Source organism: Schistocerca gregaria, chromosome 1 (assembly GCF_023897955.1).
Source record: "Schistocerca gregaria isolate iqSchGreg1 chromosome 1, iqSchGreg1.2, whole genome shotgun sequence".
NCBI lineage: Eukaryota > Metazoa > Arthropoda > Insecta > Orthoptera > Acrididae > Schistocerca > Schistocerca gregaria.
The window spans coordinates 980,431,396-980,457,774 of NC_064920.1; the positions used below are offsets into that span (position 1 = coordinate 980,431,396).

At 37.9% G+C, this 26,379-nt stretch overlaps 2 protein-coding genes across 12 annotated transcripts in view; one reads left to right on the forward strand and one right to left on the reverse strand.

Annotated features, from left to right (window-relative positions):
- The window catches only part of LOC126277513 (ankyrin repeat and SOCS box protein 1-like), a 145,603-nt gene extending 119,988 nt beyond the window's left edge, over positions 1–25,615 (reverse strand). For 2 of the 6 annotated variants that reach the window (XM_049977370.1, XM_049977369.1), the window contains exon 1: positions 2,101–2,496. In XM_049977370.1, the coding sequence (XP_049833327.1) occupies positions 2,101–2,272 (172 nt within the window). In that variant the 5' untranslated portion in view covers positions 2,273–2,496. Of the gene's footprint in view, positions 1–2,100; positions 5,869–18,938; positions 19,102–25,525 lie in introns of those variants that run through there. The other 4 variants (XM_049977367.1, XM_049977366.1, XM_049977368.1 and 1 more) reach the window with 4 other exon arrangements.
- Positions 25,616–25,700: 85 nt separating this feature from the next.
- Positions 25,701–26,379, forward strand: part of LOC126277415 (zinc finger protein 583-like) — a 92,945-nt gene continuing 92,266 nt past the window's right edge. Inside the window, exons 1-2 of one of the 6 annotated variants that reach the window (XM_049977362.1) lie at positions 25,701–25,857; positions 25,953–26,109. The gene's annotated coding sequence lies outside the window, so the exon portion shown is untranslated. The remainder of the gene's footprint in view (positions 25,858–25,952; positions 26,110–26,379) is intronic. The other 5 variants (XM_049977358.1, XM_049977359.1, XM_049977360.1 and 2 more) reach the window with 5 other exon arrangements.

Below are 26,379 nucleotides of genomic sequence, written 5' to 3' on the forward strand. Positions count from 1 at the left end.
TCCTCGTTTTGCTTTTGTTGTTGTTCATCTTATATCCTCCTTTCAAGACCCTATCCATACCGTTCAACTGCTCTTCCAAGTCCTTTGCTGTCTCTGACAGAATTACAATGTCATCGGCGAACCTCAAAGTTTTTATTTCTTCTCCATGGATTTTAATACCTACTCCGAATTTTTCTTTTGTTTCCTTCACTGCTTGCTCAATATACAGATTGAATAACATTGGGGAGAGGCTACAACCCTGACTGATTATAGCAGCATATTTTCGCCTGGTGGTAGAATGTGGAACTACTATTTTTTTTTCAGCATACTCTAAGAGCACCATGATTAATTGACATATCTACAAATGTTTCAACTTCCTGTGATGTACACAGCCTGCACTGCAGCACTCAGAACACCATCAGTTTAATTATAACAGTCTGGTATATTATTAAATTACCTGTTTTTATGTACTTTACTCTTCTCTCCACACTAGTATTTACTTTTTCACTTTTGTTTTTAATGATCTCAGAATGGCTATTACTGGCTGAGAACTGGTAGTCTGAGTACATTATTTTGTTATCATAAGACGGGAAGCCAAGAAACTGCTTCAGTTCAATACGCCCACTCAGTGGATAAGGAGGGCATCTTAGTAGGAATGGTCAGTATTCAGGGATATGACAGGAATTATCATTCAGAGCAAAAGAGTCTAGTAAATATAGGCTCTAAAGTGCATACCTTAAGAGCTATGTGGTGCAGTGGTTAGTACACTGGACTCACGTTAGGGTGAACAATGGTTCAAACATGCATCGGGCCATTCAGATTTAGATTTTCCATGATTTCCCTAAATCGCTCCAGACCAATGCTGGGTTGATTCCTTTGAAAGGGAACAGCCAATTTCCTTCACCATCCTTGATACAATCTGGTCTTGTGCTCCATCTCTAATGACCTTAATGTCAACGGGACATTAAACCACATATTCCTTCCTTTCTTTCTTCATTAGCACTTGTTCATCTGTGTTACTATGAAACGCAACTCTTCTACTGAAAAAGTGTCCATACCTCTTAAGTTATGCATTTTAGAGTCCCAAAATTGCAAAATCCATGGAATTTGCTGGTAGCACATGTACATAATAAACTGCAGTCACGCTTAATTGTGTGTACTGTGTATTGAACTGTTGACCTAGCACTGACAGAGAGGCTTCAACCTGCCGTAGCCCTCAGGTTCACAACCTCACAACAGGCCACAGCAGTCCACCCACCCCATCTCCACCCCACACCAAACCCAGGGTTATTGTTCAGTTCAGCACCCAGTGAAACCCCCCCCCCCCCCTCTCTCTCTCCCAGGAACGTCTCATACCAGACGTGTGTGACCCCAAATGCCTGCATGGTAATTATTGTGTACACATACATGGAGACAACGTTTACGCAGCAATCACCGATATAGTGTAACTGAGGCGGAATAAGAGGAACGATTCCACATTCATTGAAACAGATGGAAAACGACCTTAAAACCCATCCACAGGCTCACCGGCACACCGGACCTCGACACGAATCCGCTGAGCGGGTTCGTGCTGAGGACTGGCATGCCTTCTGCTTGGGAAGCAGAACGTTAGCCCGCATGGCTAGCTGGATGGGTCTCACTTAATCAATTTTCATTAAAAGTAAGTTCTTTGATTAAATAAAAGATGGCTATGTGGGGACAAAATTTTCAGTCACTTTCCCATTTATCTGATAAACGTTACAGATAGACTGAAAATGTCTGTTTTCAGTCATTACGATTCCATACATATATTTTTTTTTTTTCAAACTTGTAGCTTTTATGATGCTAAAAAATACAACTACTTTTTATGCCAAATAACATTACTAAATTTTATCGCACAACTCAAGGGATACATATTACTTTTCTCAATTAGTGAGTCTTTTGTTTTGTGTATGTTATATGTACACTGCTAAAATTTTATTTTATTCTTTCTTCCACATTTAGAGCTGTTGGAATTTTAATATTACAAAAAAGGATAAAAAGTCATATATTTTGACTGAATTAGAAAGAAAGAATATAATAATATATTTTGATGACTTGTCTCATTATCATTTCGTGGTTTACAATTTTATAAGCACGCACCTGCAGCTGCACAACGAAGAGGTGTTACACCTACTGCACCCATAGTTTCATTTAGTCTTGAAGGCTTTTCATTTAACAGAAATACCATTTTCTCGAAGTCACTTTTCAAGACTGCTTCATGCAGAGAAATGTCTTCATCTGGATCAATCATGAAGTTAAATACTTCAGCCATTTCCCTGATTCCAGTACATGAATCAGTGCCTGTTACAGGTACATGCCAAATTACAAATAAAGGCACAGGCTACTGTGAGAGAACTAACATTAAACATTACAAAATAACTGAATTGTACTATACAGTCTTCTAAAGTATCTTCAAAATACTTTTATTAAACACAAATAAATATGACAATGTTTTTTAAATTGAACACAGACTATTGACATTCTCGTGCCCACTTGGTTGGAAGCTAAGTGAAAAGAAACTTCACCAACATTTGAAAGATTAAGCAATCAATGTAACTACTCTGTTTCTAACAAATAAGTAGAATTAAAGACAAAGTGAATATTTTACAAAATATTTTCAACAGGAATCTTTTTATAAAACATTCTGACATAATTCACTTATTATGCAAACTAAAACAAGATGTATATAAGCAGTTATTCTCACCTTGAAAGCAAGCTTACTATTACAAAACAATGTTCACCAAGAATATTTTGTCTTTTTGTTACTAACACACCATGCAATGTACAATATGTTTCACCAGTATTACAATGCATGAAAAATCTGCTTTTTATCAGAAAAAAACCACACACACACACACACACACACACACACACACACACACACACACACACACACAGAATTTTGATGCAAATTTATCTGCTTTATTTAAATAAATACAAAAAACACTAACTTTGAGAACAGAAATAAGCTTTCTTCTTACATGCAATTAGAAAATTACAGAGCAGTTGTTTCACACACAAGAGAAACAAAACATGCAAAACTGTTATTCCCTTCACTATTAAAAGTCACTCTAATACACACACACACACACACACACACACACACACACTTAAGAACACAAACAACAGAACTTTAGGTATCTGTTTAGTTAGTGGTAATGACAATTAAGCTACTGCCCACACGCAAAGGTATGAAAAAATGGAATGTATGCAACAGCAGCTGCAGCTCGTAGCAAATGCCAGTAATGATAAAAGAAAAAATAATAAACAGTGCTTTTCATTTTCTTAAGAATATTTCACTTTATGTTTCACTTCCATTACTACTTCTTGCTAACCCCCTTGTAATGCCTGTGACCTTATTTTCTTTGTTCTCATTTTCTTTCCTATTCAGTTAAAAAAAAATTATAAGAAAGTTCCCTTATCACATTATTGTTGTGAGTGTAAGTTAATGGGTACCGTAAACTGATATTTGGAGCTTTTGTTCTCTTTTACACTTTGTTATTCTCATCTGTTCCCGATCATGTTGTCCCTAAGAATACTTTTCATATCGTTCCATTGATATGAAGCATTGTTTATGCTTCCCCTTCTGCTGCCATCTGTCGCATTATTTTGGTTGTGATATGGTCATACATTTGTGTGTTCTGTGTCTGAGTGAATGGTTTTCCCATGTTATTTACTATTTTCTGCTTCTCATGTACATATATTTATGCTAACACATCTGTTTTTAAGCAAGTGTGATAATAACCAGAAACTATTATTTTTCACGACACATTGAGGTATTAAGGTAAGTGACTTACCCCTGCCTCCACTACAAATAATATTTTCTTATAATTTCTGTAGGAACTACAGACCTAGTTACCAAAATGTATTATAACAACATATGTTACATGCAATGATATGAACACAGGGGACACATTCTGACTAAAATAATATCATGGCAACTGATACAATCCAATGAATAAAATGACAATATGTAAATCGTAATGTACAATTTATAGAAGAGGATGTACTCATATAATAATTAGGGAAATACAAGAACAATTATGTATCATTTGTAATTGCATTAGACACTTGATAGCTACAACATTAATTACCATAATAAATCGCATTTTCTACACATCTTAAAACTGTTTACAAAAGTCTGTCCCTATTGTGCAACATTTATAAAACCATAATATTTGACTATTACTCTAGCTGTCATTGATATTTCGCTATAAGTAGTAATAACACCAAACATTACTGATTTTTTCTACTGTTTTTCTATATTAAAATAACTGCGGATTCAAACTTTTAGCAGAAACAGTACTGGAAATGAACTTTTAACCACCAAAATACACATATTTCAACAACAAAGTATTCACTATTCTCTCTTTCATTACTCCACATTTCATAATAAACATGGATGTAGCAAAAGAAAATCACAGTACATTTCCATAGTGCCACTTACGTGAATGGGTGTAATGAATCCACATTCATAGAGTAATTTCAAATTACAAACTATGCAGAATGTAGAATTTGGTCATATATTAGTTCTTCCCTTCTATAAAATATTCAACACATTATCTATTATTTATACGTTGCCCTTCTGTTGGAGAAGACAAACCAAGCAGTTTCTCTTTCAGGTAAGCTACAGATGCAACCCTTATCATATTCTGAAGTTGCAAACTTTTACCTTTTGGGGGATTTTCAACGTCTTTTGTGCCCAGAATTGTGATCTTTTTACTTAAGGAGTCAATGTTCTCAGCTAATTTCAAAAGCTTTCCCCTTAAAATATGTGCCTCTTCTGGGGTATGTGCTGTTTCCCCACACTGCAAAGATTCACACATTTTAAAATACACTTCAGCCATCTCATCGGCTTCTTTTATATATGATGCAAGGCGTTCATAAAACTGACTTATTATTGGTTTCTGGCTTCGATTTTCTTTCAGCTTCTCCCTGGCTTCCAAAAGTTGTTTGCAGTGCACACAGAGGCGTAAATTCTGTTCACCAGTCATATTATCCATAAATGACTTTACAGAACTGAGACTGGCCACAGAGCTGGAATGCTCCAAAGCCCCACTGTTTGTATTCTTTTGTTTGTCTACATTGAATGAAGTACAAGAAAGATCATGACCAAATCCAGAACCTGTCATTTTCTTAGCAACACCAAGCTCAAGAAAATGAGAACACTCATTGCACATAATAGCTCCACAGAGACGGCAATGATGTTTCCTTCGAGCAACATGAAAACTTTTTGCACAGCTAGGACAAAGTTTCACATCTCGATCATCAATCCATGGTACTATAGCTTGTTCATGCAACTTCCTCTTCACTGGATCCGCCGGTACATCTCGCAGCAACTTATCCAGTCGAATCAATAATTTATTTGTTTCTGCAGCATATCTCTCCAAACGAGAACCCCTAAATATACGAAAATATTCTGAGTGTGATCTGAATGCCCCTATTTCTTGAGGTTCATACAATAGCACTTCAAAACTATCTTGTAAATGTGCTGTGGTCCTAAAATCAGCAGGTAGATCTTCATCTTCCAACTTAAGGATTCTCTTCTTTGCTTTTCCTAACAGACCTTTAATTGATTTGATCACATCTTGATCTTCTGTGTGCTCTTCTTGAAAATGTGTCTCAAGGCTTTTTGGAGATCCTAAATCTGCCTTACATATCGGACACAGGAAACCCTCTATTATCTCACCTCCTTCAGCCATTTAAATTATTTATGAGAAGATGTGAAATAAGTAATGGAAATACTGAAATTGATTATTCAGGTTACCACACCAGTTTTCCATAATACAAAATTTGGTAAGCAGCATGAACAAGTTATCTCCTGCATGTTAATGTGAAATGTAGTAGTATTCTCCAACAGTGGTGTAACTGGAATAAAAACATAGAAATAAATTACAGAGTGAAGAAATCTCTTTTCTTAAACACTAATTGTAAAATAATTTCTTTGACCATTCTTAATTCATTATAAGTCATAGCACTTGCAAAAATATCCATTACATGTTTTTCACTACTAATGTAGGAAGATTTTCTAAAGATGTCTCAGAAAAACTGCAGCAACTCCCTTCAGCAATTATCTGAAAGTTTCCTATATGCATGTGATAATAGACCACAATGTCAATATACTTCATCATAGAAATGTATTTTAAGATTGACACTCTCCACTATTGGCCGATATTGAAGATAACTGTTTGCCAACACAACAGATAAACACACAAAACAGTGCTGTATACAAAGAGGCAATCACATTTATCCATGATATATAAAATTTACAATAGTCCTATTCAGCACTATGATACTTAGTTACTGCATAAGTATGTACACAGCACAGACGTACTGAAGAATATGGAACATAAGAGACTTCACAAAAGACTTAAAAAAGACCATGTAAATTAAAGCAACGGAAAGCACAGAATAGGGCTTCGCAATAAAAAATAATTCCATTCAAGTGGAAAAGTATCAGTCTGATTTTTATAAGAGTCTTCACCAACATAAACAGGCAACTCATAACACAGCCACAGCTGAAATACTAATGGCAGCATAACAACAATATTTAAATACAATATCAAGTGTCAGGTCATGAACAAGGAAACTGGACAGTTCAGTAAACAGGCCTTGTACAATGTTGCCAACTGTGCTGTGACATTGTACAGGATCAAAAACGTATATCTGTAATGTGTGGAGAAGGAACACAGCCAGGTTGAGATGCTTAATACATTTATGACATAATGCAGTAGCTTTTGCTTGGAAAAGGTAAGTCTAACACCCAATTTTCTCATCAACCAGGAATAAAAGAAGATCAGGATATAATTCCTATCGATAGAAAACTCAAGAATGATGGAACACAGACCAGGATGAGAAAAAAAGGGAAAACAAATTTGGGCATGTCACTTTTCAGAGGAAAATTCTAGCATTTGAGCAGAAGAAACAGTCTTGGTTGTAGTGTTAAAATCACTGTTTATTTATTCATGAATGACATGCATTTTGCTTAATAAGGCATCTTTTAATGAAACTGACTGGCTGCAGTTTTTGGTTTTTTAACTCACTCCATTTATTTGAGGTTATTGGATGTTATGCTTTTAACACAAATGTTTGCCTCAACTATTTCTCATGCACATGATGAGGGTAATTTAATTTTGCAGATGTTTTATCAATAGTATTAACATTTATCCAATTCTTAATTTTCCTAATTTTGTCAAATCTCAAGGTAGTGTCAAGCCTTTCTAATTTGACTGTATTTTAATGTACGCCAATTTGAAGATGTCTTGAATTAGGTGAAACACATGTTACTGATGAATGGATAAACAGTAATTCAAAATCGGAATGAAGAACATTTTCTTCTCCAGATTCTGCATACTGGTTGCTGTATCACCACACCATGGCATGGAAAACCTTTTGTTCTTACATTTGCTTTAAACAGTTCACAGAAAATCTTAATCTGGATGCCGACTCCTTCCAAGTGTGAGCCCAGTGTCTGAACCACTGCACCATCCCACTCGCTATTTAAGACTGCTCATAAGATGACAAATTTTACTAAAAAAATCTAATTTAACTAGTGGTCCACAGCAGCTACAACTGTAAATAATAAAACCAACCAGCTAGGCGACCGGACTGTATATATCACATAAATAAAGCAACATGAGGTATAAATTATTGACACTTCAGTTACACATTTGATAGCTGTCATAATAAGCACGGGCATACCCAGCAAGGGGCCGGAGGGGGAACGGCAGGGGGGGGGGGGGGGGGGGGGGCAGCTGCCCCACTCTAGAAGATATTCGCTGTTTTTCACTAGTTTACTGTTTTATTTAATAAGAAGTGCTGTATGTTATCTCAGATTGTACAAGTGCATTCTTGTACTTAAAATGTTTATTAAAAGCAGTTTTTCACTGTTTTACTGTTTTATTTAATAAGAAGTGCTGTATGTTGTCTTGAGTCCTTGTTTCCTGAGACTAGTATGACCTGCCCCACCCCCCCAGTTCAGATCCTGGGTACGCCCTTGATAATAAGAATGTCTTATGGAAGCCAAAACAAAAGTCTCACCCTTCCCACTCACACAGGTCCTCTCACCACTAAAAACAGTATAGGTAAATGGCCATCAATGCGGCACATGCATTTTCAGTTTTGAAAGAGAAGGAAGGGAAGATCATCCCACATATGGAATGAGAAAGATTGAGAGATGAGGAGGGGTCAGGGGGAAATGTAGTAATGGCTCCACCTCCCTCAAGCAGAGCAACCACAAATTAAATGAGACTTACACTGTCCTTTGTACATATCATCTACGAGGATAAAACCGACACACATAGATAAAAAGAGCTTAAATGTTTCATGTACTGTAAACGTACTGACATCTTCAGTAACCATATATACAGGTATGTGTTATTTCTACTAAACTTCAACACTGTTCATCTTCAAAAGTTTCACGTTTTTGTAGCAGAATTTGAAACAATACTGTATGGTTAGTCAGACAAATACCTTGCCATAATACATCATATGAGATTTTCATGAAAAACAAGACGAGTTGTAAATTTTCATAACAGCAACGTACTTAAAAGAAGCTCAACATGTGATATGTCTATTCCATCAGATTTCAGGCTTGCAGCCAGATGACAGACAGTCCAGTAGGGGTAAACCCAAAAATTAGACAAATCGGAAATAATTGCTACAAAAGGTTTTATTGTTTTAATGGCTTCATTTGTGGCCCAATATGACTATCCTAGATTCCCCCCTCCCCCTCGGCAGAGTTGTGGAAAAGTGGTGAGGGACAGGGGTCAAAAATGTACCCGAAAAAGGGGTATTTTTTTGGTTTTGTGATTATATCTCATAAATGACTCACAATATCGAAAACACAATGGAATTAAAAATTGTAGGGCATAAAATTCTGCATTGAATGAGACTATCCACATATTTTTTGGACCTTCCGTTTCCATACTAGTTCTCTTCAACATTGGACCATTTTACACGTTCATGAAAAAATTTTGTTTTAACCTCTGTTTCTTGGTAATATCGTTGAAACTAACCCATCTATCAATAATTTCGTTCATACAAATGATATAGAGGAATAAATTCTGTGTTTGATGAGACCAAAAGTGAAACGGACCACCCGTTTCTGTACAGCTAAGTTTGTACTTTCATCACTATGCATGTAAGGTACTTCACATTTACAAATCTAGGTCTCTAGATCAGTTTTATGCAGAGAACTCAAAAATAACATCATCATGAGTAAAGATTGAAAAAAAAATTAAAAACTGTTCAAAGTCAGGGGTAAATTCCATGGCAAGAAATTTAAGGTCAACTTTGGCAATCCCTTATTAAACAGCAAAGCCTTTTTACACCTTGTTATTCTGCCTTTGTATATATGTTCTGCCTGGCAAGCCAGTGTAATAATGACAAAAGTGTATTTTTGTAATTCCTAAGGTAATCACCCAGAAAGTTACCTTCAAAAAATCAGATCCCTACATTTGACTAAATTTGGAGGCAAATATATTTATATAGGTCACCTCTGATTTTAATTTAAAATGCACCATTTGGAAGAGGAGCTTTTGCTCTACTAGAATATTGTGCATAATGTGAGTGTGCAGTTACCAGGCGGCAGCATCCTGCATCTGTCCAATAGGTGACAGTTTATTGCTCTCTAGTGACCATTCATGCGGAGGATGTACCAGTGAACCCAGAAACCACATTCGACCGAATAGCACTTCTCAAAAAATCTGACGAACAGCTTAAAGAATTCTTCCAATATGAGCTGGCACCTCTTTCTCTTTCGATGCATCTGGAATGAGGAAGACCCTCAAGTTAGTGTTATATGACTTGTTCCCACCACTGAATGATGTAAACCTGGAAGAAGCAGCATTTGTCATTGATGGTGGATTTCTTCTCCACCGGGTTATATGGAAGAATGGTGAAACATTCCAGTTAATGCTAACCAAATACATTGAATATTTAAAATGACACTACAGTGGATGTGCGACAAGTGTGATGTTCGATGGCTACCCAGTAGACCTGCCCACCAAGAGCATCAAATATGCTGAGCACCTCCGCCGAAGCAAAAGACACACTACTCCTGAGGTCATCTCTACCAAGTTAATGATGGTGACTATGACTCAGGAGCAATTCCTTTCCAATGAAAGAAATAAAGCACGTCTCATTAGCTTGCTTATTTTGAGGCTTGAAGATGAAGGCTTCTCAGTAAAGCAAGCTAATGAAGATGCAGACCATCTAATTGTTGCCACAGTACTTGATGTATCACAGGAACATGAGAAGGTTGTGGTTGTTGATTAGGATACGGACCTTCTCATCATGCTCAATGCCCTAGCCACACCATCAGCAAATATATATTTCTTGAAACCTGGAAGAGGAAAGACCTCATCAAAAGTATTTGGTTCCAGCAGTTTCAAAACTGGCAAACAACATCAGAAGGGCACTCATATTTCTCCATACCATAAGTGGATGTGACAACTTCAGCACTCTTCGGTCAGGCCAAGAAGAAGGTGGTCAATCTACAGGTCAAAAATAGATGTCTTCTGGAGGATATCAAACCTTTCTTAGAGCATGACACTTAAGCTGAAGCTATTGTCGAAGCTGACCTCTGATTTTTAACAACCCTCTATGGAGGTAAGGCAGGAGACACTTTAGACAAAGTGCGATTCGACCTGTTTTCCAAAGTGATTGTGAAATCCAGATTCACCCTAGCATCCCTACCACCAATGTTGGCAGCAGCTCGCCAGAATTGCTTGATGACCTGCTTACAAGTACAAATGTGAATAGGACACCAGATGGATCCGCTCCTTGGGGATGGCAGGCTTCAGAGTTTGGTCTTGGCCCCGTTCCTACCTCAAAGAACCAGCTCCACAGACTCTTCTCTCAGCAATTTCCTGCAAATACAATGAGGACTGTGCAGGTAGTTGTTGGTGTCGGAAGGCTGGTATTAAGTGCTCATTAATTTGTGTCAACTGCAAGGAGAACTCATGCACTAACTCAATCCAACCAGATGAAACTGATGAACCAGATGTTGATGAAGACCTGGACTGTATATACGGGGTGACGAAAATTACTGACTTTGAAGAGCTGAGTGATGGAGTGTCAGACTCTGAAATTACAGGCTTTGAGGAGCTGGTGGTGCAATGACAGTCAAATGTCAACTCATTTGAAATTTGTGTACATACCTACTTTTACCTTTTCCATCTCATACATTTATGTAATATTTTGTAATTACGAAATATAATAACCACTACTTAATTTCAAGGAGCGTCTCTCTCTTCGTGCCTCCTTCATATCAGTTGAATGGGTATTACTATATCATATCAAGGGTTAAGAACGGAGACCACATATCTGACAAAAGACAAATTTTACAGGGGAGCTACAAAAACATAACTTTTTAATAAAAACTGATTGCTTTGATTTTTTTATTTAGAGCATATCTGTCAGATACGAGGTCTCAGTTCTTAGCCCTGGATATATGAAAACTTTTTTTAATATTATTTTTCAAGTTTTACAGAATTTTAATATTTTATTCTATTACTATATAAAATAAATACAAGACAATGGGTTGCTACAGTTCTGTATTTAAAAGAGTGTACATAAGAATAACTGAAGAACTAAATTTGAAATTGTCTTCACTGATGATGAGAAATGGTCCAACTTTAATGAGGAGCTGTACACAAATGGGTGGTCCAATAAACTCACTTTTGGTTTCATAGAATGCAGAATTTATCTCACCCTATCTTTTTTATGAATGACATTATTGATAGATGGGTTAGTTTCAACGATATTACCAAAAAAACAAAGGTTAAAATGAAAATTTTTCATGAATATGTAAAATTGGTCCAATTTCGAAGATCACTAGTATTGAAACGGGTGGTCCAAAAAACAAATCCAGATCATTCTTTACAGAGCCTTGAAGAGTACAGCTATTTATAGATGGCCTGAAGATTACTTTAACATAATGCTTCTTTAGGATTCTGTCCACATCTGAGAGAAACATCTTGGATTTGAATAGCTCCTTGTCTTCTATATCTTGTGAGTGATCATTTTTACTCCTCATTAAAGCTGTCCTAACCTGATGTAGAGAATACTGTAACACCTCTTGTTCACTGTGGTACCACACCACAATAGTATCATCTACATACCATCTGAAGACTTTTGGTTTGAGTTCTACTAACTTGTATGTCCTCTCCACAGTGAAGAAGAATTGTTATAATTTTTACAATATCTAAATTCCATCCAGGGAATATTCAGTTTACTAAGGAAGTGGAGAAAGGTGGTGATCTACCATTTCTATATGTCTTAGTCAGTCGGAAAAATAATGGGTCATTGGGATATTACAAGTACCATAAGCCAACACACACAGACCTTTATTTGCAGGTGTCTCACTGCCACCACTCTTCACAAACTATGGGCATCCTTCAAATACTGGTGCAGCAGGCATTTGTTGTCCCTAATAAAGGAAGCTTTGCAAAGGAGCTGGATATCTGTGTTCACTGACAACAGATATTCTCCACATCAGGTTAATACAGCTCTAACAATGAGTAAATTTAGTTGACCATTCATACGGTAATCGGGAGAAGTAGCTGATCAAATCCAGGACGTTCCTCCCATATATGGGCAACATTTCACCTAAATTAGACACAATCCTACAAAAAACACTATATTAAAGAAATCTTCCAGCCACCTACAAATACCTCTGCTCTTCTTGATTCAATAATGAATGGTCTGTGTTTGCGGAAGGTTAGTTAGGATATCAAAGAATCAACCTATCCTTTTTTCCAGCACTTCAACTAATATTCATTTGTTCTGATGTAAGGAATCTCCAACTCAAAACCATACTCCCATCTAAAATAGTATACTATCACCAATTCAACAAACATAACATCCCTATGTCAATCCTGTTTCCAATCTCCACCATGAGCAATTCTCCTATGGATGACCCACATGCAAGACCAGTCCTATACAGTCACTCATCATCTACTGCCACCGTCTAGTTAGAGATTTTTTCCTATCATGTAAAAGGTATACCAAGTGTGAAAGCATACCAGTTCTGCTGAAATTAATGTGCACTGTTCTACCGATTATTTACGAGCACCCCCCCCCCCCCCAAAAAAAAACCATGTCTGATCCTCCAATTATACATCCTGTAATTGTACTTAACTTTTCCCAGCAACTCCCATTTGAGTTCACAAAGCATCACCATAACACTTGCACGCAGACTGAACATACCAGTATCAAATCAAGCACCACACCTCTAGAGTGCTTCGATGTGTTCCTTTAACCTGAGTTGGTGGGGACCATACAAACTCAAGCAGTGCTCAAGTATCAGTCACACTCGTGTTTTATAAGCTGTTTCTTTTATAAATGAGATACGATTTCCTAAAATTCTCCCAATAAACCTGAGTCGGTTATTCGGATTCCCAACTACAATCTTCATACACTTGTTCCATTTTGTACCACTTTGCAACATTAAGCCTAGATATTTAATTGATGCAGCTGTGTCAAGCAGCTCACTATTAATGCTGTATTTGAACATTACAGGATCTTTTTGCTACTCATCTACATTTTGTTGTAGATCATCCCTCCCATAAGCCATACTGGTACGGGTACAAAAGGGCCCAAGAGTCAAGAACCCAGCACAATCTGTAGGTAACCATCCTTTCAAGTAGTTTGTGGATCTTGTAGGTGAGACTAATCAGTCAGTAGCTGTCAAAAGACATAGTAATTTGCCTGTCTTAAGGACTGTGACAATGATACTATTTTGCCATTGTAAAGGGATGAGTACTTCAAGTTAAATATTGTTGAAGACTCTGCATAGACATAACCTTTGAGTAACATTTAGATGTTGGATCATCTATTTATGAATTGAATCTGAGCCTGGCGCCATACTGTGAGTTGAAGCAACAGCATGAAGGTGTTCTCTGTCATTGAAATTTTCATTATATAATTTGTCTTGTTGGCAGCTGAACTATAGGAGGATGTCTTCAACTTGTTTCTGCATCAGAAAGGTAGCCAAGTAAGAAGATGATGTCAATGCTGTCACAAAATGGATCATCAGGTGTTCAGTAAGAACCAATGCATAAGTACATAGACAACCATGAAGGGTGAGATACGGAATAGCTGTTGATCTTTGGTGGCCGAGAATAGCAGGGAACTTGTCCCACACCTGGGAGGAAGAGGCATAAATTCCTGAGTAGGAAAAATAGTGCTCCCAATATTGCTCCCTACTGCACTTAATAAGATAGTAAGGCTTAGCATGGAGTTACTTAAAAGTGAGGGGGACGACATGTGAAGGATACTGCTCGAGATGACATAGGGATGTACAACAATTCTGAATAGCTGTTGCAATGTCTTTTGTCCACCATGAGATTGGCCGGCAGCGAAGTGTCCCTGTAGAAAGATGAGTAGTAGCTGCAGTGACACAGATGACTGTGTCAAAGATGTCTCCCACAATCTAGTTGTTGCACTCTGATGAAAAAAGGGGTGAATGTGACAGCAGAAGTATACAAATGCCAGTTGGCTCTTCGAAGAGCCCACTGTGGTAACTAGTCCATCATGCGGTGAATTGAGAGGATCACCAGGAAAGCATCACTCACGGAAAACTCTGCTTGCCTTTTTCTCACATGATATCCTACAAACTATGTATGGAGTGCAACAGGCAGACTCCACATTCATAGATGCTTAACACAATGCCCAACTGCAGACTGTTCATGATGGACCAAGCATATAGGTTAGATTCTCAGATATGTGCGTGTCTTGAAGACTTTTTAAGTAACAGAACCCAGGACATTGTCCTCAACGGTGAGTATTCATCAGACAAGAGTATCATCAAAAGTGTCCCATCGAAGTCTGATAGGACCATTTTTATTCTCTATACAAATAACTGACTTGATGGACAGGGTAAGGAGCAATTTATGGATGTTTGATGGTAATGCTGTGGTGTGCGGGAAAGTGTCATCATTGAGTGACTGTAGGAGTATACAAGAGGACTTAGGTAATATTTCTAGTTGTGTGATGAATGGCAGCTTACTCTATATGTAGAAAAATGTAAGTTAATGTGGATGAGTAGGAGAAATGATCCTGTAACATTTGAATACAGTATAAGTAGGGAGCAGCTTGACACAATCATGTTGATTAAATATTCAGGCATAACAGTGCAAAGCAATATCAAATAAAATGAGCACATTAGGTTGGTAGTAGGGACAATTTTGAGAAAGTGTAGTTCATCTATAAGGAGACGGCATATAGAATGGTAATGTGACTCATTCTTGAGTATTGCCTTAGTGTTTGGGATCTGCAACACATCAGATTACAAGAACACATTAAAGCAATTCAGAGGCGGGCTACTAGATTTGTTAATATTAGGAACATTGTGATGTTTCACTCTGTCTTTATTGCTGACGCAGCGTGATCGAAAAAGTGTATGCTGCATCAGATCAATTTTATCCAGATTGATGACAGACATGTTTATCCAAGTCTAAAGTAAAATTCAGTATGTTAGCTAAATTTCATACAATGCAACATATTATGTAATACGCACCAAATGCAAAATCATAGTGACCTCTATTTTCCATTGCAAACTTTTCCGAATTTCACGCAGTGTCTTACTTCCACATAAATATCACAATAACTATAACCATTATAGAAATGGTGAGCACATCACCATGAACCTAAAATGTATAGAAATAAGATAACACAAAAATGAAAATTTTTGCTGGATAGTTTCTGAAAAAACTTTTGAGAAAAACTACTGGATGGGCACCTCAATTCTGTCATCACCAACTGGCCGAAAGGTGGCAAACACTTGTCGGTCTCCCCTTCCGAACACATGAATGAACTCATGCAGCACTTTGGACGAAAACTGGTCAGTGCTTATTGTCATCAGTATGTTTCGCTACCAGGGTTCCATTATTAGTCTGTAACAGTTCAATCTTGTAGTGACATACTGTTCCTAAGTACACGCAATTCTTAACTATGGAATTCCATTCTGGGGGTCAAAGGCACAAAACATAGACACAGTTTTTAAATTGGACAAGAGGACAGTAAGAATAATAACTGTAAGTAGTAGTCATGCTCACTCTAAAGAAATGGTAAAAAAAACTGGGTGTCCTTACTGCAAAAAGTGAGTATATCTACTTGTCTGTAGTGTATTATCTGTGAAAACATTACTAAGTATTACACAAATAGTTTTATCCATAATCATAGAATAAGAGCCAGTTTGGACCTACAATTACCAAGGAAAAACAAAAAAATCTCAAAACAGCATTTTCTATTACTGAATAAAACTGTATAAGAAATTGCACGATGTGTTGAAAATGATACTAAAATACATCTGTTTTATAAAGACAGCTAAAATATTCTTTGTACATAATTCACATTACACATTCAAATACTGCTTCAAGGACTCACTAGAGGTTAATAATGAAAGGAGATAACTACAACCTCTTGTCACATTACAATGATTTTACACGAAAATAATGTGCCTTGATATATACTGAAGTGCCAAAGAAAATGGCATAGGTGTGCATATTCAAATACAGAGTGTAAACATGCAAAATACAGCACTGTGGTCAGCACCACCTATATAAGACAACAAGTGTCTGGTGCAATTGTTAGATCATTTACTGCTGATACAATGGCAGGTTATCAAGATTTGAGTGAGTTTGAATGTGGTGTTATAGTAGTTGCACGACCGATGGGAAACAGCATCTCCAAGGTAGCAAGACTGTATCATGAATATCAGGGATCCGGTAAAACAACAAATATCCAACATCGCTGCAGAAGAAAAAAGATCCTGCACGAATGGCACCAATGATGACTGAAGAGAATTTTTCAACCCTTCCACAAATTGCTGCAGATTTCAATGCTAAGCCAACAACAAATGTCAGCTTGCAAACAATTCAATGAAACATCATCGATATGGGCTTTCAGAGCCAAAGGCCCACTCATGTACCCTTGATGACTCCTCGACACAAAGATTTACGCCTTGCCTGGGCCCATCAACACTGACATTGGAGCCTTGATGATTGGAAACATCTTGCCTGATGGGACGAGTCTCTCTTCAAATTGTATTTAGTGGATGGACATGTACGGGTATGGAGACAACTTCATAAATCCATGGACCCTGCATGTCAGCAGGGGACTGTTCAACCTGGTGGAGGCTCTGTAATGGTGTGGGAAAGTTGGAGTGATATAGGACCCCTGATATGTCTAGATCCGACTCTGACATGTGACACATATGTAAGGTACGTAAGAATTCTGTCTGATACCTGCATTCATTCATGTCTATTGTGCATTCCGATGGACTTGAGCAATTCCAACAGGACAATGTGACACCTCACATTGCTACAGAGTGGCTACAGGAACACAATTCTCAGTTCAAACACTTCCACTGGCCACCAGACTCCTCAGACATGAACATTATTGAGCATATCTGGGATGCCTTACCACATGCTGTTCAGAAGAGATCTCCACCCCCTCATACTCTTATGGAGTTATGAACAGCCCTGTAGGTTTTATGGTGTCGATTCCCTCCAGCACTACTTCAGACATTACTTGAGTCCATGCCATGTCATGTCGCAGCACTTCTGCATACTTATGGGTGCCCTACATGTTATTAGATAGGTGTACGAGTTTCTTTGGCTCTTCATTGTATAATGTGCATGATAGCAATGTCTTGTCATTCTCCTGAGTTCAACATCTCACTCATAATGGGGGATGCTGACTCAATTTTTCAGATTAACCGAGGGGAGGACACAAAGACATATATCGAGCACAGTGGCATGTTTACAGGCCCAGGGTCAGTTTTCCAAACAGACTGGAGTTAATGCGAGAACCAGTACAGCATGTTCATCGTTCAGGAGTCAAAAGTGGCTGTTGTTTATGTGTGCAGTGATTAACAGTAAACCTATGTTTATATTAAAAGTTATCTGGAGTAAATTGTGTGTATATTAAAGAACATTGTACAATAGGGACCAGCCAAATAAGGCGTGCAGTTGTTATTATACTGACCTCATACACAAGAGGATGGAGTTTCCTCTGTCTGGCCATCTGATTTTGGTTCCCTGTGGTTTTCCTGAATCTTTTTAGGCGAATGCCAAGGTGGTCCCATAACCAAAGCCATGACTAACCACCTGAATTTTTCTCACACAAGCGTTCTTACATATTCATTGTAAGAACCTTAAGGAAGAATGTAAATACTACAGGAATAAACGAAATCCCTCGGGGAAAATCAGAAGTGTTGTGGTGTCAACAGGTGCACACAAAAAAGACAGGATACTTGGTAGCTTTTGGAGTGTATCCTTTCTCAAGCTACAATACAATACAATACAAACAAACAAACAAAAAAAAAAAACACACACACACACACACACACACACAAAATACATGCATGCACATTCATCCCTTTGCCCCAGCTGGGTGCACACTGCCAGGGGTGAGTTCAACAGGTAGACTAGGATTGTGTAGGGATTGTTTCAGGTGGGGTTGGTAGAGGAAGACAGAGGCAGGAAGAAGAATTGGGCATAGGTATATGGTGGCTTGAGAGAGGCATCCAGTTTGCTGGCTAGGAACACAGGAGTGAGGGATGGCAGGTGATGAACTTGGTATGTGACGCATGGGTGTCGGAGCTGCTGGGGAATAGTGCACGGTGAAGGTTTGAGGAGAACATATACACACAGATCCACAGCACAGTCATGGACACCCACATGGCATCCTCCTAAGCCAAACTTTTTATGAGTTATCTAGAGGAAACCTTGCTAGCCTCCCAAAACCCCAAATCCTTTGTCTGGTTCAGGGTAGGATACCCTATCCTAATTCCTTCACAATCTGAACACCTTGCCTCGCATCCATATCACCGTCCTCAACCCAACATGCCACCTTCCTTGATGCTAACCTCCACCTCTCCGATGGTAACAGCCACATCCATATTAAACCTATTAGCCAAAAAACATTACCTGCATTTCAGCCGCAGTAATCCATTCCACACCAAAAGAATCCTTCCCAGGGATTATACTCCAGTGGTAGACCAAGGTGCAAGATCTGCCAAATCCACTCACCTGGCAACTTCTACACCAGTCCTGTCACAGTCTTGTCCTACCCCATCAGTGGCCGGGCCACCTGTGAAAGCAGCCACATCACATACCAACTTCCCTGCAATCATTGCACAGCTTTTTATGTTGTCTTGACAACACCAGCTGTCCACCAGAATGAATGACCACAAGTAAACTATGGCAAAGAACAAAACAGATACCCAGTGATACAATATGTAGCTGAGCAATATATGCTCAATTTCAATGGCTGCTTTACAGCCTACGCCATCTCAATCCTTCCCTCAATGCCAGCTTTCCTGAACTGTACAGATCGGAGGCACTTTACAACACACCCTTTGCTCTCAGAACCACCCTAGTCTCAGTCTGCACTAACTGATTGCCCCCCTCACCCTCCACCCAACAGCTTCCGCTTCCTCTGTCCTATACCCCCTCCCAATTCACCTCTCCACATCACTTTCAGTTGTGCTGCTCACCACTGACAACACCACCTGTGCATTACATACCTAGTTCATGCGCCCACCACCCCTCCCTCCTGCATTCCTACCTAGCAAGCTGGCTGCCTCCTTCCAGGTTGCTAACTACTTACCCCAACCCCTCTTCCTGCCCTTGACCTCTCTTCATTTCCATTAAACCCACCTGACACAACTCCCACATCACCCTAGTCTACCTGCCAAACTGCACTCAAGGCACTGTGTGTCCTGCTGACATCAAAAGCTGACATCATGTATGGGCACAGGTTTGTGAAGTGAGTGAGTGAGTGAGTGTGTGTGTGTGTGTGTGTGTGTGTGTGTGTGTGTGTGTGTGTGTGTGTGTGTGTGTCCTTTAGAGCTCAAGAAAGCTAGCAAGTTTTCTTCCTTTTTTGTGTGTGTCTGTTGATAACTTTAGGCTACATACTTACATACTCTGTGTGTGTATATTTTTGATCTATTTATTTTAACTGTACAATGATGACAAGTCTTACATCATTTTAAGATGATCCTTGGATGGATGAATAAACAAACAAACCTTGTACCACATCTTGTAGTTATAATTAATTACTACTATTGTGCACAGACATAAGAAGACGTGTTAGTTACCATATGGGAAGATAGTACTCCAGCCTACTTCCCAAATGTCACTGCTTTTTGGCAAATAATCTTTCTAAGGTGGCAGACTGGCCTAGACACCGCCTTTTCAAACACAGCCTTGAAAGGGAACAACCTAATATCAGAAAGGGAGCTGACAAATATCTTGGTGAGTACTTTGGAAAATGTATTAAATGCTTGTGCATCATTGTTGTTCCTCTCCTGGTAAACACTGAACTCACAAATGGCCATCACTATATACAGGGAGAAATGCAACCTTGCATCATTCATTCTTCAAGTGAGTGTTTTCATGACTTCATATAATGTGGTGGTCTTTGTGAGGGTCAGATTTGAAAGGAAACTTAGCAGGTAGTACATTTCTCCTATATCAAATTGATGACTCTTTCCATTTCATGCATTTTTATGTATATTTGTTATACAAATTATTCTTTCTCTGCTTGATATGTTTTGTAGGTTGCTTTATAATGGCCATAAAGTCAAAATGAACAACAGCAAATAGCTTGAAAAGTGTACAACTCAAAGGGCAAACATGTGCAAACAAAATTATCAATATTCTCATAGTCCATTTTCAGCTACACAAAGGGCATCATCTTTGTTGTGGTCATCAAAGAATCAGCAGTGGCAGCATTCTAGATGGTAGCCTGTATAATAGTGGCATCTGGAATGAAGTCAAAGAACATTTGCTACCTGGACAGTTGGCACCAACACAGGTATCTCACGTTAGAACATGCAGATGACAGGCAAAAGTTAGTACAAATTCGTGCATTTGTAAAAAGACTGATTTTCAAACCACACAAATGACCACCAACGTCACATCTTAGCAAAAGATCTTGCCAAGAACCCAAGAAAATTCTTGATCCTATGTCAAGTTGCTACATGGGTAAAGGTTTCCATCCAGTCACTTGTTGATCAGTCTGGTATGGCAATAGAAAACACCAGAAGAGAAGCCAGAGTTTTAAATTGCACATTAAAGAAATTATTTATGCAGGAGGATCATACAAACATACCATCGTAAGACCATCACAGAGACTTCTGTAAGGAGGACATATCCATGGGATAGAGAAACGACTGAAAGAGTTGAAAACATATAAGTCAACAGGTACAGATGGAATCCCAATTCAGTTTTACACAGAGTACTCAATGGCATTGGTCCCTTACTTGGCAAACATTTATTGTGAATCTCTTACCCAGTACAAAGGCCTCAACTGACTGGAAAGAGGTACAAATGTCTCCTTTATTTAACAAGAGTAAAAGAACAGACCAGCAAAATTACAGATCAATATACATAACATTAGTTTGCCTGAGCTTCTTGAACATATTCTTAGTTCATATATAACAAATATCCTTGAAATGGAAGACCTTCTGTCCACAATTCAGCACAGATTTAGAACTCATTGCTCACACATAATGCAGTTTGCCCTTGTCTGACAATATCCTGTAAATCATGGATGATGGGCAACAGGCAGCTTCCATATTCCAAAGATTTCAGGAAAGCATTTGATCTGCAGACTGTTGCGAAGGTACAAGAATATGCAATAGGTTTCCAGATACATGAGTGGCTCAAAGACTTCTTAAGAAATAGAATCCAGTATGCTGTTCTCGGTGGCAAGCATTCATCAGAGAGAATGGTTTCAGCAGTGCCCCACAAAAGTGTTACGACACCTTTTATTCTCTACATAAATAAATGGCCTGATGGACAGGATGAGCAGCAATTTATGGCTGTTTGATGGTGATGGTGTGGTGTATGGAAGGTGTCATCATTGACTGTAGGGATATACAAGATGACTTAGGCAATATTTCTAGTTGTGAGATGAATGGTACCTGGCTTTACATGTAGAAAAATCTAAGTTAAAGCAGATGAGTACAAAAAACAATCCTGTAGTGTCAAATACAGTATCAGTAGTGTGCCGCTTTACACAGTGACATTGATTAAATATTTAGACATGACATTGCCAAGCAACATGGAATGAAACAAGCATACAGGGACAGTATAGGGAAGGTGCACATATCCATAATGAAACCCGCTGCATCACCACAGAAATAAACCAGTCTGATTCAGCGGCATGATTAGAGTTCTTAGTTTACTACTGTAAGTAGCTATGTAACAAAATTACATTTGTTTTCTGGCAGCATACATACTATTTTTTGATATGTTAGAAATAAGTGGGTGGATCAGAAAAATTAATAATGCTTAATTACAAAGCTAGTGATCTGTTTCTCGTAATGAAAGCACATGGGCAACCACCTAACTACTTCACAAGTGAATGGACCATTGTGTTTATATTTAGCCAGAATCATCTTGTGGTAAATAGAGTTCCAGTTTGGAGCAGATGAAAACATGATGTATTCTTAAGATTTCATTTGTATAATTTGTTCACCTAACTTCCGAAGCAAAGTAGTTTCCCCACATGTTGAAAAATCAATAACATTGTCAGAAAATTCATTTTTGTGAACTGTCCATAATATTCTTAATAATTCGTTGCCATACATAAAATTAAAATCTAAACATAGTGGAGCTCTTCCAGAACACATTGATGCCAGTTCCATGTTTGCACATTGATTAGTTCACCTGTTGGAATGAGCTGAATAAAATGGAAGATAATGCTTGTGCTTTGTATCTGATGTGGCACACAGGGAGGGAAGGTAGTGAGAAAAAGCTCCCTCATCAAAGAATATGCTTCGAACTTTTCATTCATGTGAAACAGAGAACTTTCTAAGAGAGTTTTCTTTTCGTCTGAGAATCTTCTGCAGAGAATATTCTTTTTTATTCATACGACCCTACTGTTGAGCTTTAGCTAACTTAAGCATCAGTGACAAATGTAACCCAGTAATGGATTTTGGAAACTGTAGAGTTCGAAAGGCCTCTCACAAAAGTTTCTTATGAGTATGGACATACAGTCAATTGAAACAGGAATACAGAACAAAGTGAAAGTTATTACATGTTAAGAATGCAAAACAGACACAATGCAGCATTCACATTATTTCTTCATACACACTTTGTTAAGGCACGGAGTAACATAAGCATGGCACAACAATCTTACAACTCCAGAGGGGAGTTGTAGGAATTATAAAAGGATGTTGCCAAAGGCAATAGGGCAGGGAAATTTTTTTTAAAAGAAAAAAAACAGCCTCATTAAGTCATAGTATTAAACAGTAATGTGAAATAGGAAACACAAGATGACTTTTTGAGGACAAATGCACAGAACTGCATTAGATAAAAAAAGTGTGTCATATCAATCAAATCTTTTATTCATTGCTTTGTCTCAAAGAATTTAGCAAATTTCATAACTATTATGTTTAAAAAATAGCTAAAAGCATGTTAACATTCAACAGTTTGCAAAAGTATTGGCAAATTTATGAAACACCAGCATCAAACTAAAACTGAAAAACAAATTGCATCTAGTGAACAATACGATCCACTGGTGTATTGTGTGAAGAGTTACTTCGAAAGTTATGTAGCTCATGTCAGCCATATTTTTGGTTGAATGTCTCAGTTGTAAATATTATCCGTGTGCACTGTTTACCTGTGTATGCCACGTGCACACATTGGATTTCCCTTGACTCTTGCTGTTCTGTGGAGACGGGGAAACACTGAGGTGGTTGGGGGTGTAGCTTAGATTGTGTTGTTTACTACACAAATATATGTTTAATGCAAATAAGGATCCATATTAAACTATTATTTGAATTATATGAATTGTTTACTTACTTACTTTCATTTTTGTTTTTGGTTTGTTGTATTGTTTTCAAGTTGTGTTTCCCCACAAAAAATTCACTATTCCTATAGCAGTCCTGTTAGTTCATCAGTTTTGTTAGGTAATCTCTTTGTATTATTAGTGATGTCACCCACTGGGCATTTCTTGAGGCTCACATTTCTGCCATGCTGACGATGCCACAACTGTATTGGCACATTGTTTACTAATTCCAAAATTCATTTCATTCTCTGACAACACAGAATGTCATGATGCCAGTTGATAGTGTAGAGTAACCAGTGACACAGAACTATGTCCTAAATGCTGTCTATATACACACTGTATCAGGCTTATAAATATCATGTCTATGTGGTGTTGTATTTAACCAGCGGCATTGACATAATCGTATTCTGTATATATCCCGCATATTAAAGGTGTGTATATTGCTAGTTTCCAGTGTATATGCATGTGGGTAAGCATAACAACTTGACTCTGATTTTGTTTCGTATGTGGGTGCCTTAAGAAGTCTTCTGCCATTGTTATTTTCAATTTCACTAGTACTTTGTACTCAGTAGTAAGTGTAGGATGATGAGCTATATATTTTGTATGCTTTCCCCCTTTTTTTGGGTGGGGGGAGGGAGAAATCCTGTATCAGTAACTTGGTGACATGTATGCTAAATTAATACCACTTAGTTGCAAGAACCAATCAGCCTATTACATTTTCTGACATGTTCCACACCCACAAGAATCATCTCATTTTTTGGGTTTATGGAACGAAAAGTAATCTAATAAACAAATTGTGTGAATCTTGCTTCTTGCTGCCTAGTTTGCATAAGTGTGGTGTTTATTAGCTGTGCAAATATCTACAAACAATAAGCAAGTATTCCAGTGAGTGCCACACATTTTTTTATAGATCCAGAGCTTTTATGCTCAGTAGGCCTATGCAATTTGCATATGGCTTGGCGCTTTGAATACTGGTCTTTACTGTTTTCAGTCATTTTTCTCATTGAAATTTTTATTCTGGTATTCGCTCCTCATTTGGCATTAGTATGTATAAGGTGGACTTCAGAAAACGTTGTAAGAGATTGTAAGAATTCTGTGCTGAGCATCTCCACAATGATGGGTAATCAAATAAAACTACGTGCAACTTTCAGAAACAATTACAATTTTAAAGAGTGGGCCGAATTACGCTAATGCCGTCTAGGAGTTTCAGGAAACAAACGATGACTATTTGTATGTATATAATTTCATATGCTTCCAAAAACGCGGTTAACAGTTTCACATACAGATATAGATGAACGTTTAATATAAGCAGAACATTGTAAACAAGTTCAAGAAAAGCACACTAGGTCTCCAGATCATTAACAGCACCAAAAAATTAAAATGCAGCACTGACAAAATGCCGCTTCTTGCTTAAGGTATCGGTAGTCTCGTTTCGCAAGTAGTGACGGTATTAAAGGGGTGTTTGGGGGTTTGCAAAATGCTTCATGGAATTGTTGTAGCCGAAAAAAATCTTTGTAAATATTCCTCTAAGTTTTCACACCATGCTTGTTAGATTTATTCCTCAGAAATGTCTGCCGTATTGCCAAATGCAAGGCAACCGAATGACATTTTTAAATGAAAATTGTTCTGCAACATGCTTATGTCAGTCCACTCTGTATTGTTTACAAATTCAGAATAACTCTCATGAGTACTGGTGAGCAGCACAAATACTTACGAAGGACTGCTTATACGTTGAAAAATGTTTGTGCAAACATTAACTAAATAAATTCCAATATGATCTCCATCTGATAATCAAAACACTTCAACGTCAATTCTTTCGTGCAACATCTGTGCCTTCACGCCCCCATTAACAACTCTGATGTACGTACCGATTAGTAGCGTCTTTGAACAGGCTTGTTGTTTCGCTTGTTTTGTGTGTATGAATGCATGTAAACAATTTCGAAGTGCGCCTTGATTTTGAAATATGTATTTTCGTCAAGGTATTCATAGAACGTGATTAAGTGGGCCTAATCAGAATAAAGTTAGTTTTGCAGCTCGGACAACCATGTGAGTATTGTTTACTAACTAACCTGCTTAATATTTCAGAATCCAAGTAGGCCTATTTATTTTCTGTTGGTACATTTGTTCATTTTCTAATTTAGAAAACAGCGGAAGAATGAAAAGACGTACTTGATCGCGGAAAAATAGTAGATAATTGTGGTTATGGCTGCAAACTAAACCAAGAAATCTAAAAAGGAGAAAATATTGCGACTGGAGCTAGACAACTATGAACTCGCAAATGCTAGCACTCATAATTGTGTACGTTTACTATATGCTAGCTCATAGAACTGTGTACATTTACTACAGTCTGTTGTTATCTATTCTGTTCAGTTGGGTTAGTGCAGTTCTGATGCTCAGGTGTAGGTCAGCCTGATATTCCTTCACTGTGTCATGCCAGCTGTGAAAGAGTCAGTGGACAAGTTTTACAGCCCAAGAAGTCCCAAATGCTAATAAATTACGAGTTCAGTAGAGCAGAAAGGATCATAATAAGACGACATGAAATGGTTATGATACGTGTGTTAAGTTTTT